The following is a 14504-nucleotide window of genomic DNA, read 5'->3' on the forward strand; positions in this document are numbered from 1 at the left end:
CACCCCCCAGGGAGGACAATCACACTTCAATCCCCTCTCCTCCATTCTCCTCTCAGAATCTTGGGCACACATGCACATGTGCCCAGCATGAGTAAGCCACCGGGTCCGGGACTCAAACCACAGTTGATTACATGAGAGTCCAGTGACATAGCCATTATGCCAACTGCTGGTCCATGAACACTTTAAATTTAGGTATTCAGTGTATTTTTTATTTTAAGTGGTAAACATAGTTTTAATAGTTGTAAGCCACATTGGCAATATGAAATGGATCAACCTTTTTTTTTTTTGGTCTATAGGGCACATGTGCTTGCCAAAGAGACACAGAGAAAGGGAAAGTGAGAAATCATGGGGGGGAGGGGAGGGGAGGGGTGAGTGTGGTCACATCTTAATCTCTAGTCTTATTTTGGGATTTGGGGCATGAATGCACACAAATCTGGCATGATTTTCTTTCCTTTTTTTAAAAAGAAACATTTAATTTTATTTATTGTTATTATTTTTTTTAATTTGACCAGAGAGAAAGGGAAAGGGAGAGAGAGAAAGTAAGAAACCAAGCCAGCAGATCCAGGACTCGAACCATCGTTAGCCCTGTGGAAGTCCAAGCCAGCGGATCCAGGACTCGAACCATCGTTAGCCCTGTGGAAGTCCAGAGCCTTCACCACATCACCTGCTGGTCCTGCATCTGGCATGACTTTAAGCCTCCTGGTCAAGAACTCCAATCCCAGAGTTGGCCATGTGGAATCCAGCACCTTAACCTCCACTCCACCTGCTGGCCTACAACTCCTTTTTTAAATGTATTTATTTTAACCCCTTCATTAATGATTTTTTAAAGACAACCCAATGAAATCTACAAAAGGCTGTTTCTCACCCCAAGTGAATTAACTTCTTGTTATTATATCCAAAGGCAAGCATTGGCCAGAGAGAAAGCACTCCACAGTGGGATATAATCACACAATTCTTTTCTTCTATTTCTCCATCCCATTATGATGCGGAGCATGCACATACAGGTCCCTGGTGTCTTTTACAAGCCTCTGGAGTAGGATTCAAACCACAGTCAGCCATGTGGGATCTGGCTCCCTGCACACAATGCTTAACCACTGTGCTATAGGGCCTAAGATGGAATTAACTTTTTTCTTTTCTTTTTTTAGGTTTGTACCCTAGGGCACATGTACTTACCAGAGGGAGAGAGAGAGAAAGAGACAGAGAGAGACAGAAAGTGATAAATCACCCCCAAGGGGTATGGCCACACTACAATCACTGCTCCATTCTCCTCTCAGGATTTTTGGTATGTGTGCACACGTGCCCAGAGTGAGTTTTAAGCCACTGGTTCCAGATCTAGAACCATAATTGGCCAAGTGGAAGTCCAGTACCTTAACCACACCACCTGCTGACCCCTGAATGGATTTCAAGTATGCTTTAATGTACACAGGTTTAGACGGGTACTGGGATATATTGGCTTCCTAAATTTAAAATGAACGATTGAAATTCCTTACCAGGAGGCTCCAGGAATATCTAGGTTTGCACAAAGATATGTGAAGCGCTGCAACATGCTGCTTTTTGCCTCTATTTCCTTAGTAGTTCATTCTTGTTCTTTTTTTTTAAAGAATTATTTAGTTATTTAATGTTATTTGTTATTATTTATTTTTTAATTTGACCAGCGAGAGACAGAGAGATAAAGGGAAAGTGAGAAAGCAAGCCTCTGGGTCTGGAGCTTGAAACATGGTCAGCCATGTATGAGTCCGGAGGCTTAACCACCATGCTACCTGCCAACCCGAGTAGTTAATTTTTTTTCTTAAGAATCATTTATTTTTTATTTTATTTATTATCATTATTCTTCAATTTTGACCAGAGATAGAGAGAGTGAGAAAGCAAGCCATCAGGTCCAGGATTCAAACCATGGTCAACCATGTGGGAATCCAGTACCTCAACCACCATACCACCTACTGGCCCTAGCCCCTTATATTTTAAAAATAAGAATGAACTGGAGCCAACAGGTGGCATGGTGGTCGAGGTACTGGATCCCACATGGTCAACTGCACAGTTCAAGTCCCAGACTTGAAAATCATGCTGAGTGTGTGTACATGCCCAAAATCCTGAGAAGAGAATGGAGAAGGGATTATGTTATGGCCATCCCCTCCCCCACCCCGCCCCGAAGAGGGTGATTTCACCTCTCTCTCTCTCTCTCTCTCTCTCCCTCTCTCTCTTCCTCTCCCTCTCTCTCTCTCTCTGACTCTGACTCTGGTGAACACACACACCCTATAGCAAAACTAAAGATATATTTATTTATATAGGTCAGCTGGTGGTATGGTGATTCATGCAGCCAGATCCCAAGTGGCCAACTGCACAGTTAGAGTCCAGGACCCAGCAACCTGAAAAACAAGCTGGGCACATGTGCGTGTGTGCCCAAAATCCTGAGAGGAAAATAGCGGATAAAGAATTGCAGTGTGGGGAGGCCAGCAGATGGAATAGTGGTTAAGGCCCTGGACTCCCATGTGGTCCACCACAGGACTCGGCAGCTTGAAACTCACGCCATACATGTGTATGTGTGTGCCCAAAATCTCAAAAGGAGAATGGAGAAGGGATTGTGACATGGCCATCCCGCCTAGGGGGGTGATTTCTTGCTTTCCGTCTTTCTGTCTCTGTCTCTCTGGTGAGCACCTATGCCCTAATAGCAAAAATCTCTTTAAAAATAGAATTGTAGGGTGGCCATCTCCCCAAGAGATTCTTTCTCAGTTTTTCTCTCTCTGTCTCTGGTAAGTACACGTGGCTTATATCTGGTAAGTATATGGCTTAGTTAAGTTCTACCCCTGAAGAATTCCTTTGTCCTGGAAGATTTTTTTCCATGTATAAATAAAGTAACATGGGGAACCAGCAGTTAGCGTAATGGCTATGTCGCTGGACTCCCACGTAGTCGACCGCGGTTCGTGTCCCGGACCCAGTGGCTTAAAACTCACACCGGGCGCATGTGCGTGCATGCCCAAGATCCCGAGAGGAGAATGGAGGAGAAGGGATTGCGTCGTGACCATCCCCCCTGGGGGGTGATTTCTCGCTTTCTGTCTCTATGTCTCTCTCTGTCTGTCTGGCGAGCGCACGCGCCCTACAGTGAAAATCTCTCCAAAATAAATAAATAAATAAATAAAGTAACATGTAATATCATAAAAAGACACATGTAAGTTGTTTGGTTTCAAAGATAACTTCTTTTTAAGACAATCAGCAACTGCACTATTCTGTAGTAGAATAGCCAGTTCCCAGAAGTTACGAAGCCTTGTGTAAATTCAACCTATTTATGTAGTGTTAGGTAATCTCTTTTCCAAGAGATTATATCAGGAACCCATGCACAATGCTTCTCAAACCTTTAACCTAAGATTCCCAAACTGTCACTTAGCCCTGACTCTTGAGTCCAAGATATCCTTACCTCCAATTTCTGTAAAGTGTTCTATCTTAAAATGTTTAACATTTCTACATAATAAAACATTGTTGATTTTGGAAGAAAACTTACATTTTATGTTACTATTTAGTAATGAGGCTTCAGGCAGTCTGTCCTGTTTTTAACATTATTATTATTTTTTTAATCACTGTACATCTTTTTTTTTGGAGAGGTTTCTGCTGTAGGGCACGTGCGCTCGCCAGACAGACAGAGAGAAGCGAGAAATCACCCCCCAGGGGGGATGGTCACGCCGCAATCCCTTCTCCTCCATTCTCCTCTCGGGATCTTGAGCACGCACGCACACGCGCCCGGCGTGAGATTTAAGCCACCGGGTCCGGGACACGAACCACGGTCGACTACGTGGGAGTCCAGTGACATAGCCATTACGCTAACTGCTGGTTCCCATCACTGTACATCTTTTTTTAAAAAGAATTATTTATTTAATTTTATTTATTCATTCATTTATTTTCATTTGATGAGAGAGAGAGACAGATTGAGAGAGAGAAAGTGAAAAAGCAAACCACCAGATCCAGAACTTGAACCTTGGTTGACCATGTGGGAGTGTCCAGCGTCTTAACCACAATGTCACCTACTGGTCCCCTAATCACTGTACATCTTTATAGCACACAAAATGAATTTTGCAGGGCCAGCAGGTGGCATGGTGGTTAAGGGCACTGGACTCCCACATGACCAACCGTGGTTTAAGTTCCAGACCTTGTGGCTTTCTTCCTTCCTCACTTTCTCTCTCTCTCACTCTCAATCTGTCCCTCTCTGGTCAAATTAAAAATAAATAGTTAAATAATTCTTTTAAAAATTATATAAAATTAATTTTGTCACACTGCATTTTGATACACTGTATATCAGTTCAGTCAAAGATACTACACACATTATCAGCAGATAATTTTCCACTTTTGTGTCTGTTAAATGTTCCACTCTTTGTCCCCCTTAATTCCCATCCTCCTTCCCATTGCCCACCCTTCTCCTGCACTGTCTTTACTTTTCTGTTATTGTTATTATTATTTTAATTTCAAGGCAAGCAGTTTTAGCTTTAATGAATCCAAATTTTTTAACAAGTTAAGAAAAATTTGCTTAAGACTAAAAGCCAGAAAACAGGTTAGGATTTTGTCCAAACAGTAGGTAGATACTAAAAACTCAAAAAACAAGTATGGACAGAACTAAAATCTAGTAACACTTGCACTATAATTTTCTTCTGAAACATTTTTATCTCTTTCCATTCCCCTTTTACCAAAGAGAAGCATAATCTAACTTATTTGCAAAAATATAAGTAAATTTAGTCTCAGTTTGGTTTGTTACTTGCACAACACCCAATAAAGATACTAATTGATTTAGTTGGCTTTGCTGGAACCTAAAAGGTTCCTATAAGGAACTTCAAATTAGACTCTTTAAAAAGCCTTCCTGCCAGCATGTGGCATGGTGGTTGGGGCGCTGGACTCCCGCATCAACGACCATAGTTCGAATCCTACACCTGGCAGCTTGCTTTCTTTGAACCAGCAGGTGGGATGGTGGTTAAGGGCACTGGACTCCCACATGGCCAACTGCAGTTGGAGTCTGGGACCTGGCAGCTTGCTTTCTCACTTTCTCTCTCTCTCATACACACTGTCCCTGTCTGGTCAAAATTAAAATAAATAAATAAAGTTAAATTAAAAAATAATTATTAAAGGAAAAAAAAACAAAACAAAAAAAAAAAACACCTCCCAAGGCTACTGAGCCAAGTCAGGAATTCACCATTTGACTGTGCCTTTAAGTACCTGTACTTGGAAGATTTTAGGCCTGTCAGGAAGTGACATCCTTTACTGATCTGCCAGATAGAACTGCTTATGGTACCAAGCAATCTTTCCAGGAGCTTCTGTTCACTTTCAACCTTAGATCTTTAACTTTCTGGTCATATCTTCAGATATGACGTTCAAGTCAAAGCCCTGGCAACAACCAGGGTTTCCAATTTCTGACGTAAGGCAACGGGTATTATTGAACTTATGCAAATAACTATGCTCAGGCAGTCTGACCTTTATACTTTAGTTTTTGGTACCCACTGAATAATCCAAATCAAGCATAAGATCTAGAATTGGACAATTTTTTCTCCTCCATTTCTCCATCCTGTCGGGATTTGGGGTAGCATGTACATGTGCCCAGTATGTTTTCCAAGCCACCTGGCCCACGATTTGAGCTGTACCGTCTTGTTGGATCCAGCTCCCCTACTCACCAGACCACTACATGGACAGCACTAGTATTTTCATAATACGCACCTTCCATAAACTTTTTGAAGACACCTTGTATATAACCAGAAAACTTTTCAAGTGCCCTTTACTTCTTTATGCCCTTGACAAAAATAATGAAATTCATAAATATTTATGTGTCCATTATGCACCAGGCACTATTCAAAGAACTAAAAATACAGTACTGAGCAGAACGAAGTATTCTTGCTCTCATGAAACAGTTCACTTAGAAGTTAAGTGAATACAGGGGCCCAGCAGGTAGTGTGGTGGTTAAGGCACTGGACTTTCACATGATTGATCATGGTTCAAGTCCTGGACCTGGTAGCTTGCTTTCTCGCTTTCTCATTCTCTCTCTGTCTCTGGTCAAATTAAAAAATAATAAAAATAATGAATAAAATTAAATAAATATTTTTAAAAGAAGTTAAGTAAATATAGTATGTGTCCATTAATAATAAGTGATTAAAAAGAAAAGAAAGGGAAATGGTTGCCCTTTCAGATGGAATACCCAGAGAAATTAATTCTGATCAGATTAACAGAGAGGCAGAAACTGGAAGTAAATGAAGCCATATAGATATCTAGGGAAGAGTACTCCAGGCTGGGGCCATAGTAAAGTGAAGGCCCTTAAACTGGACCTTGCCTCACAAGCTGATGGCAAAAAGGCCAGGTGTAGCTAAAGTGAAGTAAGCAAGCGAGCAGTAGGAGGTGACACCTGAGGAAGAACTGAGACCCAGGTCTGGTAGCAAGTGAGTAATCAAGTGAGATAACTGAAGGAAATTACACTGGAGAGCTAAGGGCCGTGTGGGATCTTGTTGGCCATGGTTAGGACTTAAGCTGTTGTTCCGAGCAGAGGGCATTGAAAATTGTAAAGAGGCTATGCCTCTGGACTGTGAACTGTACACTCCTTCTCAGTTCCCCTCAGCACCCCTTAGGTGGGACAGGAAAGCTAGGTGGGATGTAGTTGGGTATTTCTCTTCCCCCAGCTCAGCCAGGTTCTGATAATATCCCAGCAGGTTAGGATCTGGTTAAGTAGATCCTCCTGAGGCAAGGAGGCAGTCCTTGTTAAGAAGAACAGAACAGGCTGGCACATTTCAAAATGGTTCTTTTTCCCTACCTCTTGGCAGAAGCACGGACACCCTGTGAGAACTTGGTAGAACTTCAGGAGGTAAAACTCACAAAGGGTGGGTGTACAGAATGACTGGGTAACCTTGGGGATTCCCTCCCACCTCCTGACTTCTCCACACTGGGCCCTACAGCAATTTGCCAACTACAGTTTAGGTTTCCCTGTTCTGTCACTGGTTCCAATGGAGGTTTCAACTCCAAGTTCCGGCTCTGGTTAAGTTGTGGTTTTCTGAATCCAATGGTCAGTGTTCAGTTTGAGGGGCAGTAACCGCACTTCTTTTACAGACCTAAAAAGAATTGTTGGTTTTCAGTTTGTGCAGCTTTTTGCTTGTTAGGACCGAGTTGCAACTTCCAAGCTTTTCTGCATGCTGGACCAGAAACTAGAAGTCATCAAATATCACCATTGAATATTTTAAGCTTGACATGCCATTTAGATGTTTCGAAAGTAAATTCCTGACTGCTTTGTAGAATACAGTTACAGGGAGACAAGAGCTTATGCAGAGACTGGATAGGAGACTATTTTTAAAATGAAGGTGAGAGTTGACGGTGTCTTGGATGAGGGTGTTAGAGGTAAAGGGGTAAAACATAATTAAACTATAGATACATTTCAAATAACAGAACGTATAGATTTGTTGATTGCCTGTGTGGTATATGCAGTGGAGAGTAAAGTTTGCAGCATGAGCAATGAAAGAATGTTTACTAAGATAAGGAAGGTAACAGAGAGAGTAGATGAAGGGGATGTTTTAAATATGGTAAGTTTGAGATGACTAGTTGGGACTGGCCCCATATCCTAGTGGTTAAGGGAGCTGGATCCCTCATGTCCAACTGCAGTTCAAATCCCAGCCCCCATGGTTTGAAAAATATGAAGAACACATGTTCATGCATACCCCGACTCCTGACAGGATAAGTAAATGGAGGAGAAGGGATTACAGTGTGACCACATCCATTAGGGGTGCTTTCTTCCTCTCCCTCTCTCTGGCATGTGCATATGCCCTCTGGCAATTAAAAAGAAGAGAAAACAAGAGATGGTTAGTTGACATCCAGTAGATACATTAAGTAGACAGCCGGACAAATGTTCTAGTAGAAAGGAAAGGGTCACAGGTGGGAGTGTATTAACCAAGCACAATGTACTACTATCAACCCTATATACTGTCTAACTTTATTCTACAAGCTACTCTCCATCTTGCTCCTAATCACCCCTGCCCCACCTGTCCCATATGTATCCGTGTGCTAATTTGGTTTGCCAGCTCCCATTCTTTCCCCCATGAAATGTCTCTCATGTGCACAACGATGTGCACAAACCCCTAACAAAGGTAAAAAAAAGAATAACTGGGTGCCGTATCCTACTAGAAAATACTGGTGTGTGTTTGTTTGTTTGTTTGTTTTTTAACTTTCTGATCACAAGAAAAGTTAGCTACTGAGATTTTTTTCCTTAGTTCATTGAGTTTAAAATATTTTATATCTCTATTTTTAGTACAGACAAATGCAGTTTATAACACAACACCTAAAGAAAACTTTAGCATATTAAAAAAAAAAAAAGAAAAAAGCTTTTGGCATATTCAAGCAATAGAACACTATAGGGGCTAGCAGGTGGTGGTTTGGTTAAGGCATTGGCAGCTTGAAAACCACACCAGGTGTATGTGCATGTGTGCCCAAGATCCTGAAAGGTGAATAGAACAGAAGGGATTTCAGCATGGCCATCACTTCTGGGAGATGCTGTCTCACTTTCCCTCTCCTGTCTTTATCTCTCTCCAGAAAGCACATATGCCTTGTGGCAAAACAAACAAAAAAAAAAAAAAAAGAAAGAAAGAAAAAAGAAAAAGCAATAGAACACTAGAAACAGATCAATGGAGCCAGCAGGTATTATGGAGGTTAAGGCGACTGGATCCCATATGGTTAACTCCATGGTCAACTTCATGGTTCTAGTTCTGGACCTGACAGCTTGAAAATCACATTGGGTACATGTGTGTGCATGCCCAAGATCTTGAGAAGAGAATGGAGAATAGATAGTGGCATGGTCACCCCTCGCCCTGAATTATTTCTCACTTTCCCTTTTTTTCTATGTTTCTTTCCAGCGAGCTCACATACTCTTAGTTTTTTTGAGCCAAAACAAAACAAAAAACAAATAATATGGCACTGGAGACTAGAAGATGGTATAATGGTTACATCAGTGGACTCCCACATAGTTGACCACAGTTTGAGTCCCAGACCTGGCAGCTTAAAACTCATGCCTGGCACATATGTGTGCATGCCCAAAATCCTGAGAGGAGAATGGAGAAGTGGTTGTGGCACAGCCACCCCTCCAGGTGGTGATTTCTCAGTTCCTGTCTCTCTGTCTCTGGTGAGTGCATGCACCCTATATTTCCCCCCCCCCAAAAAAAATCCAGCACTATACTTACTAATGTGGATACAAATCATAAACAATGGGGACCAGCAGTTGGCATAATGGCTATGTCACTGGACTCCCATGTAGTCCACCACGGTTCAAGTCCTGGACCCAGTGGCTTAAACTCATGCCGGATGCATGTACGTGCATGCCCAAGATCCCGAGAGGAGAATAGAGGAGACGGGATTGTGACGTGGCCGTCCCCCCAAAGGGGTGATTTCTCCCTTTCTGTCTCTCTGGCGAGTACATGCACACGCACCCTATAGCAAACACTTCTCAAAAAAAAAAAAAAATCATAAACAATGTAAAGTGAAGAAAAAAAAAAACTCTCCACACAAAAACTTTTCCCCCCAGAGGTGTGTGCATAGAGAGAGAGAAACCTTCTCATTCCTCCTTCCTGTCAGGATTTTGGGCACACACCATATGCACCTGGTGTTTTTGCAAGCCACAGGGGGCTTGAAAACAAAAATAAAAGTGAAAGAAAGTGTATAAACTATCTTTTTAGCCTACTTTTTCCTTCTGGGACATAAGAATAACTGGAGCCAGCAGGTAGCATGGTTGTTAAGGCACTGGACTCCCACATGGCCAACTCCGTAGCGGCTTGAAAATCACATCGGGAGCATGTGTGTGTGTGCCCAAAATCCCAGGAGGAGAATAGAGGAAAAGGGATTGTGGTGTGGCCATCCTCCCTAGGGGATGATTTCCCACTTTCACTGTCACTGTCTTTCTCTGACTCTCTAGTGAGCACACATGCCCTATGGCAAAAACCTTAACAGCGATAACAAAAAGAATAACTTGAACTTCTGGTATTTGATAAACTGACTATAACCTACACTGTCTGTTTCGCACTTTACTCCTGTTGACATCCCTGTCCGTTTACTTACTTATTTTGAATTGCCAGAAGGTACATGCACTCAACAGAGATAGATGAGAGAAGGGAGAAAGCACCCCCTCACACTGTAGTTCCTTCTTCTCCATTCCTCCAACCTGTCAGGATTTGAAACACACATGCCCGGAATGTCTTTCAAGTCACCAAGGCTGGGATCTGAACCAAATTGCCATGTGAAATCCAGTTCCCTTAACACTAGGCTACGGGGCCAGCCTCCCTACTATTTATCTACTAGCAAATGTATTAAATGTCCACCATGGAAATAAATGAAAGTCAGTCAAATGAGAAAAGCAAAACCTGTTTATTCTGAGTCTGCTGTAGCAAGCTCATCAGCCACCATCTCTTGGTTTTTGGCAGAGACTCAAAGTCAAGTAGAGGAATGATGTGGAGGGTGGGAGGGAGAAACTTGCTTTCTCCTATGTTCTCATTCAATAGACAACACATAACACTTCTGTGACCAAAAGTGTGGTGTTCTTTTCCCTCAGACCAAGCACAGTTCTGTAGCACACACCAGCTAGCTGTCCCCTAATTTAGCTCCACCCCAAGACTGTCCCTCCCTACTTCAGATGTCATTTACAAACCTCAGGTGGTTTTATCTGTACATCTGACCGACCAGCTATAAGATGGGGTTCCATGACTACCTTCTCTGGTTCAATTGATTTGTTAGAGTAGTTCACAGAACTTGGGGAAAGACCTTATTTATTAATATATTTACCCTTTTGTTATTAAAGATATCACAATGAATACGGACAAGGAAATGAATAGGGCAAGGCATATGACAAGGCTGCAGAGCTTGCGTGCCCTGTTTGGGCTCTGCACCCTGTAGGGGCCTCTACCGGTTCAGCTAATAGGAATCTCTCGAGCCCTGTTCTTCTGGGTTTTATGGAGTCTTCATGAGCAAGTTATTGGCTATTGATGGTCAATGTCACTCCTCTTCCCTCCCTGAAGGGTGAGAGTGGAAAATGCCATGCCTCTAATCCTGTTTTGGTTATTCTTGTGCCAGCCCTCAACCTGAAGCTACCTAGGGGTGGCCAGCCATCAGTCAACTCATTAGTATATAATAAGATATTTATAATTTTGAAGAGTCCAAAGGCTTTAGAAGGTCTGTGCCAGAAAACTGGACAATTAAATATGTATTTTGGGAACCAGCAGTTAAGCGTAATGGCTATGTTGCTGGACTTCCACGTAATCGACCGCGGTTCGCATCCCGGACCCGGTGGCTTAAAACTCACGCCAGGCGCGTGTGCGTGCGTGCCCAAGATCCCGAGAGGAGAATGGAGGAGAAGGGATTGCGGCGTGAACATCCCCCCTGCGGGGGGTGTTTTCTCGCTTTCTGTCTGTGTCTGTCTGTCTGGCAAGCGCACGCACCCTATAGCGAAAATCTCTCTCAAAAAAAAAAATATGTATTTCACAATATTACAAGGGGGAAACTTTAAAGCAGAAAAAGAAGACGACTTCAGATATGCCTTGATTGGAGGTTATTGGCTTGGGAAAGTCAGCTGAACAAACTAGAAGCACAGTACCCTGTAATTGATTTTCTGGCTTTCTTTGATTGGTCCAAGAAGTGGACACAAAAATAAGGAAGCTGTCAGGTTTTTATTTAAAAAAAAAAACTTTATTTACTTTTATTATTATCTTCCAATTTGACCAGAGAGAGAAAGAGAGAGGGGAAAGTGAGAAAGGAAGCCACCAGATCTGAGACTTGAACCATGGATGGCCATGTGAGAATCCAAGACCCTTAGCCATCACACCACCTACTGGACCTGGAAGATGTCAGTTATTAAGCCCCTCTTGGTCATTTTGAGTCAAATGTGACAGAAGTTATTGGATAGTGGGCTATCACTAGAGTGAAATTTGATGTCTTGTGATCTGACTTACTGCAAAGCTGACTTTCTAGTTTGTTTATTGGACATAAACAATGTACAAAGCATTGGGCAGACTGCTGGAGGTTGTGGGTCACAGTTTTATATTTATGTATGGTTCAGCCATTGTCCCTTCATATATTCAGTCTGTACCTACCTTGCATCTTTCACAATTATTTTGAGTTAAAGATTTTATTGTAAGTTAAGAAGTTGGTATCTCCATGGAATGCTTAGTTTGTCATGGTTTCACAAAGTATGAACTTTTTTTTTGAGTGAGAGATTTTTGCTATAGGGCTTGCGTGCTCACCAGAAAGACAAAAGTCAGAAAGTGAGAAATCACCCTCCCAGGGAGGATGGCCACACCACAATCCCTTCTCCTCCATTCTCTGCTTGGGATCTTGGGCATGTACGCACACGTGCCTGGCATAAGTTTTAAGCCACTGGGTCCAGGACCCGAACTGCAGTCAACTACTTGGGAACCTATTGATATAACCATTATACCATCTTCTGGTCCCCTGGAGTATAAATTTTTATGTATATAATTTTGCCAAAGGGTATGTGTGCTCACCAGAGAGAGATAGAGAGAAAGAAAGCAACTCTCAGGAGAAATAGCCATACTGTAATCCTTTCTCCTCCATTCTGCTCTCAGGATTTTGGGCATACATGCACATGTGTCCAGCATGTTTTTTCAGGCCACTAGGCCTGAGATTCAAACCACTGTCGGGCATATGGGATCCAGCTGCCTTAACCACCATACTACTGGCTGATCCTGAATTATTATTAATTTTTAGGCTTTTGCCACAGGGCATGTGAACTCACCAGAGAGAGAGACAGTGAGAGAAAAAGTGAGAAATTACCCCCTGGGGGAATGGCCAAATCTCAATCCCTTCTCCTCCATCTCCTTCTAAGATCTTGGGCATGTACACACACATACACATACCCAGTGTGATTTTTCAAGACACTGGGTCCTGGACTCAAAACTGCAGTCGACCATATGGAGTCCAGCATCTTAACCACCATACCACCTGCTGGCCTCTGAATTATTTATTTTTTTTTTTATTTTATTGAGAGATTTTTGTGATAGGGTGCGTGCACTCACTGGAGAGACAAGGAGATGGTGAGAAATCACTCCCCAGAGGGGAAGGCCATGCCGCAATCCCTTCTCCTCCATTCTTTTCTCAGGATTTCAAGCGTACATGCACACGCACCCAGAGTGAGTTTCAAGCCATCAGGTCCAGGACTCGAACCATGGTTGACTACTTGGAATTCTAGCACCAAAACCACTACTACTCCTGCTGGCCCCCGTTTTTTGTTTTTTTTTTTTTGTTTTTAGAATTATTATTTTTTTTAATTTATTCATTCATTTATTTTAATTTGACCAGAGAGAAAGAGAGAGAGAAGGAAACTGAGAAAGCAAGCCACCAGGTCCGGGATTCAAACCATGGTTGGCCATGTGGGAGTGTCCAGCACCTTAACCACCATGCTACCTGCTAGTCCCGGCCCTTATTTTTTTAATAAAATTTTTAATGCTTCATTTGATTTATTTAGTAACCAAAGCCCTAGAAGGGGAGGCTTCACCTAGTCCTCAGACTCTGATCCATCTTCATCTTGACTAATCTGGAAGTAATAAACTTCATAAGTCTCATTGTTAGATGCAACTACATGAAGCCAATCATGAAGGTTGTTCTTCTTAAGGTATTTCTTGGTGAGGTATTTCAAATACCTTTTAGAGAACTGTTTCTTAGAAATAGTTGCGATTTTATCATTTTTTTGGAGAGATTTTTGCTATTGGGCGCATGTGCTCACCAGAAAGAAAGAGACAGAGAAAAAGTGAGAAATCACCCCCCAGGGGAGATGGTCATGCCACAATCCCTTCTCCTCTATTCTCTTCTTGGGATCTTGGGCACACACACACATGCACCCAGTGTGAGTTTAAGCCACCGGGTCCAGGACTCAAACCATGGTTGACTATATGGGAGTCCAGCAACATAGCCATTATGCCAACTGCTGGTCCCTGATTTTATTCTTGAAGCCTTTAATGTGAACAACATTTCTGAGATTGCCAGTTTTCCCATCGACTTTAATCTTTTCCCACAGAAACTGTTAAAAATTTCAAGAGTCAAAAAGTCCATCTTCCTTAGGACCAGCAGTTAGCGTAATGGCTGTGTCGCTGGACTCCCATGTAGTAAACTGCAGTTTGCATCCCGGACCCGGTGGCTTAAAACTCACGCTAGGCGCATGTGCGTGCATGCCCAAGATCCCGAGAGGAGAATGAAGGAGAAGGGATTGTGGCATGGCCATCCCCCCAGGGGGTGATTTCTGTCTCTCTGTCTCTCTCTGTCTGGCGAGTGCACGTGCCCTATAGCAAAAACCTCTCAAAAAAAAAAAAAAAAAAAGTCCATCTTCCACTGGATCAGTAAGATCTAAATTAAACTTCCAGATTGACCTGATAGGCTTCTTGTCTTTCTGTGATGTCATCTTGGAGGCCAGCCATACAATCAGAAAGCTTTTTATTATTATTATTATTATTTTTAAATTCACTAGAGGGGGGCCAGCAGGTGGCATGGTGGTTAAAGGAGCTGGACTCCCA

General features: G+C 42.5%; 1 protein-coding gene across 1 annotated transcript; it reads right to left on the reverse strand.

Annotated features, from left to right (window-relative positions):
• Positions 1-13492: 13492 nt before the first annotated feature.
• LOC106734372 (60S ribosomal protein L22-like 1) lies at positions 13493-14392 on the reverse strand. The gene is given in 3 exon segments (XM_014585944.1): positions 13493-13668; positions 13930-14050; positions 14324-14392. Coding segments are annotated over 3 exon segments (366 nt in total).
• Positions 14393-14504: the final 112 nt, after the last annotated feature.

This window comes from Tupaia chinensis, unplaced genomic scaffold, assembly GCF_000334495.1.
Source record: "Tupaia chinensis unplaced genomic scaffold, TupChi_1.0 Scaffold000100_1, whole genome shotgun sequence".
Taxonomy (NCBI): Eukaryota; Metazoa; Chordata; class Mammalia; order Scandentia; family Tupaiidae; genus Tupaia; species Tupaia belangeri.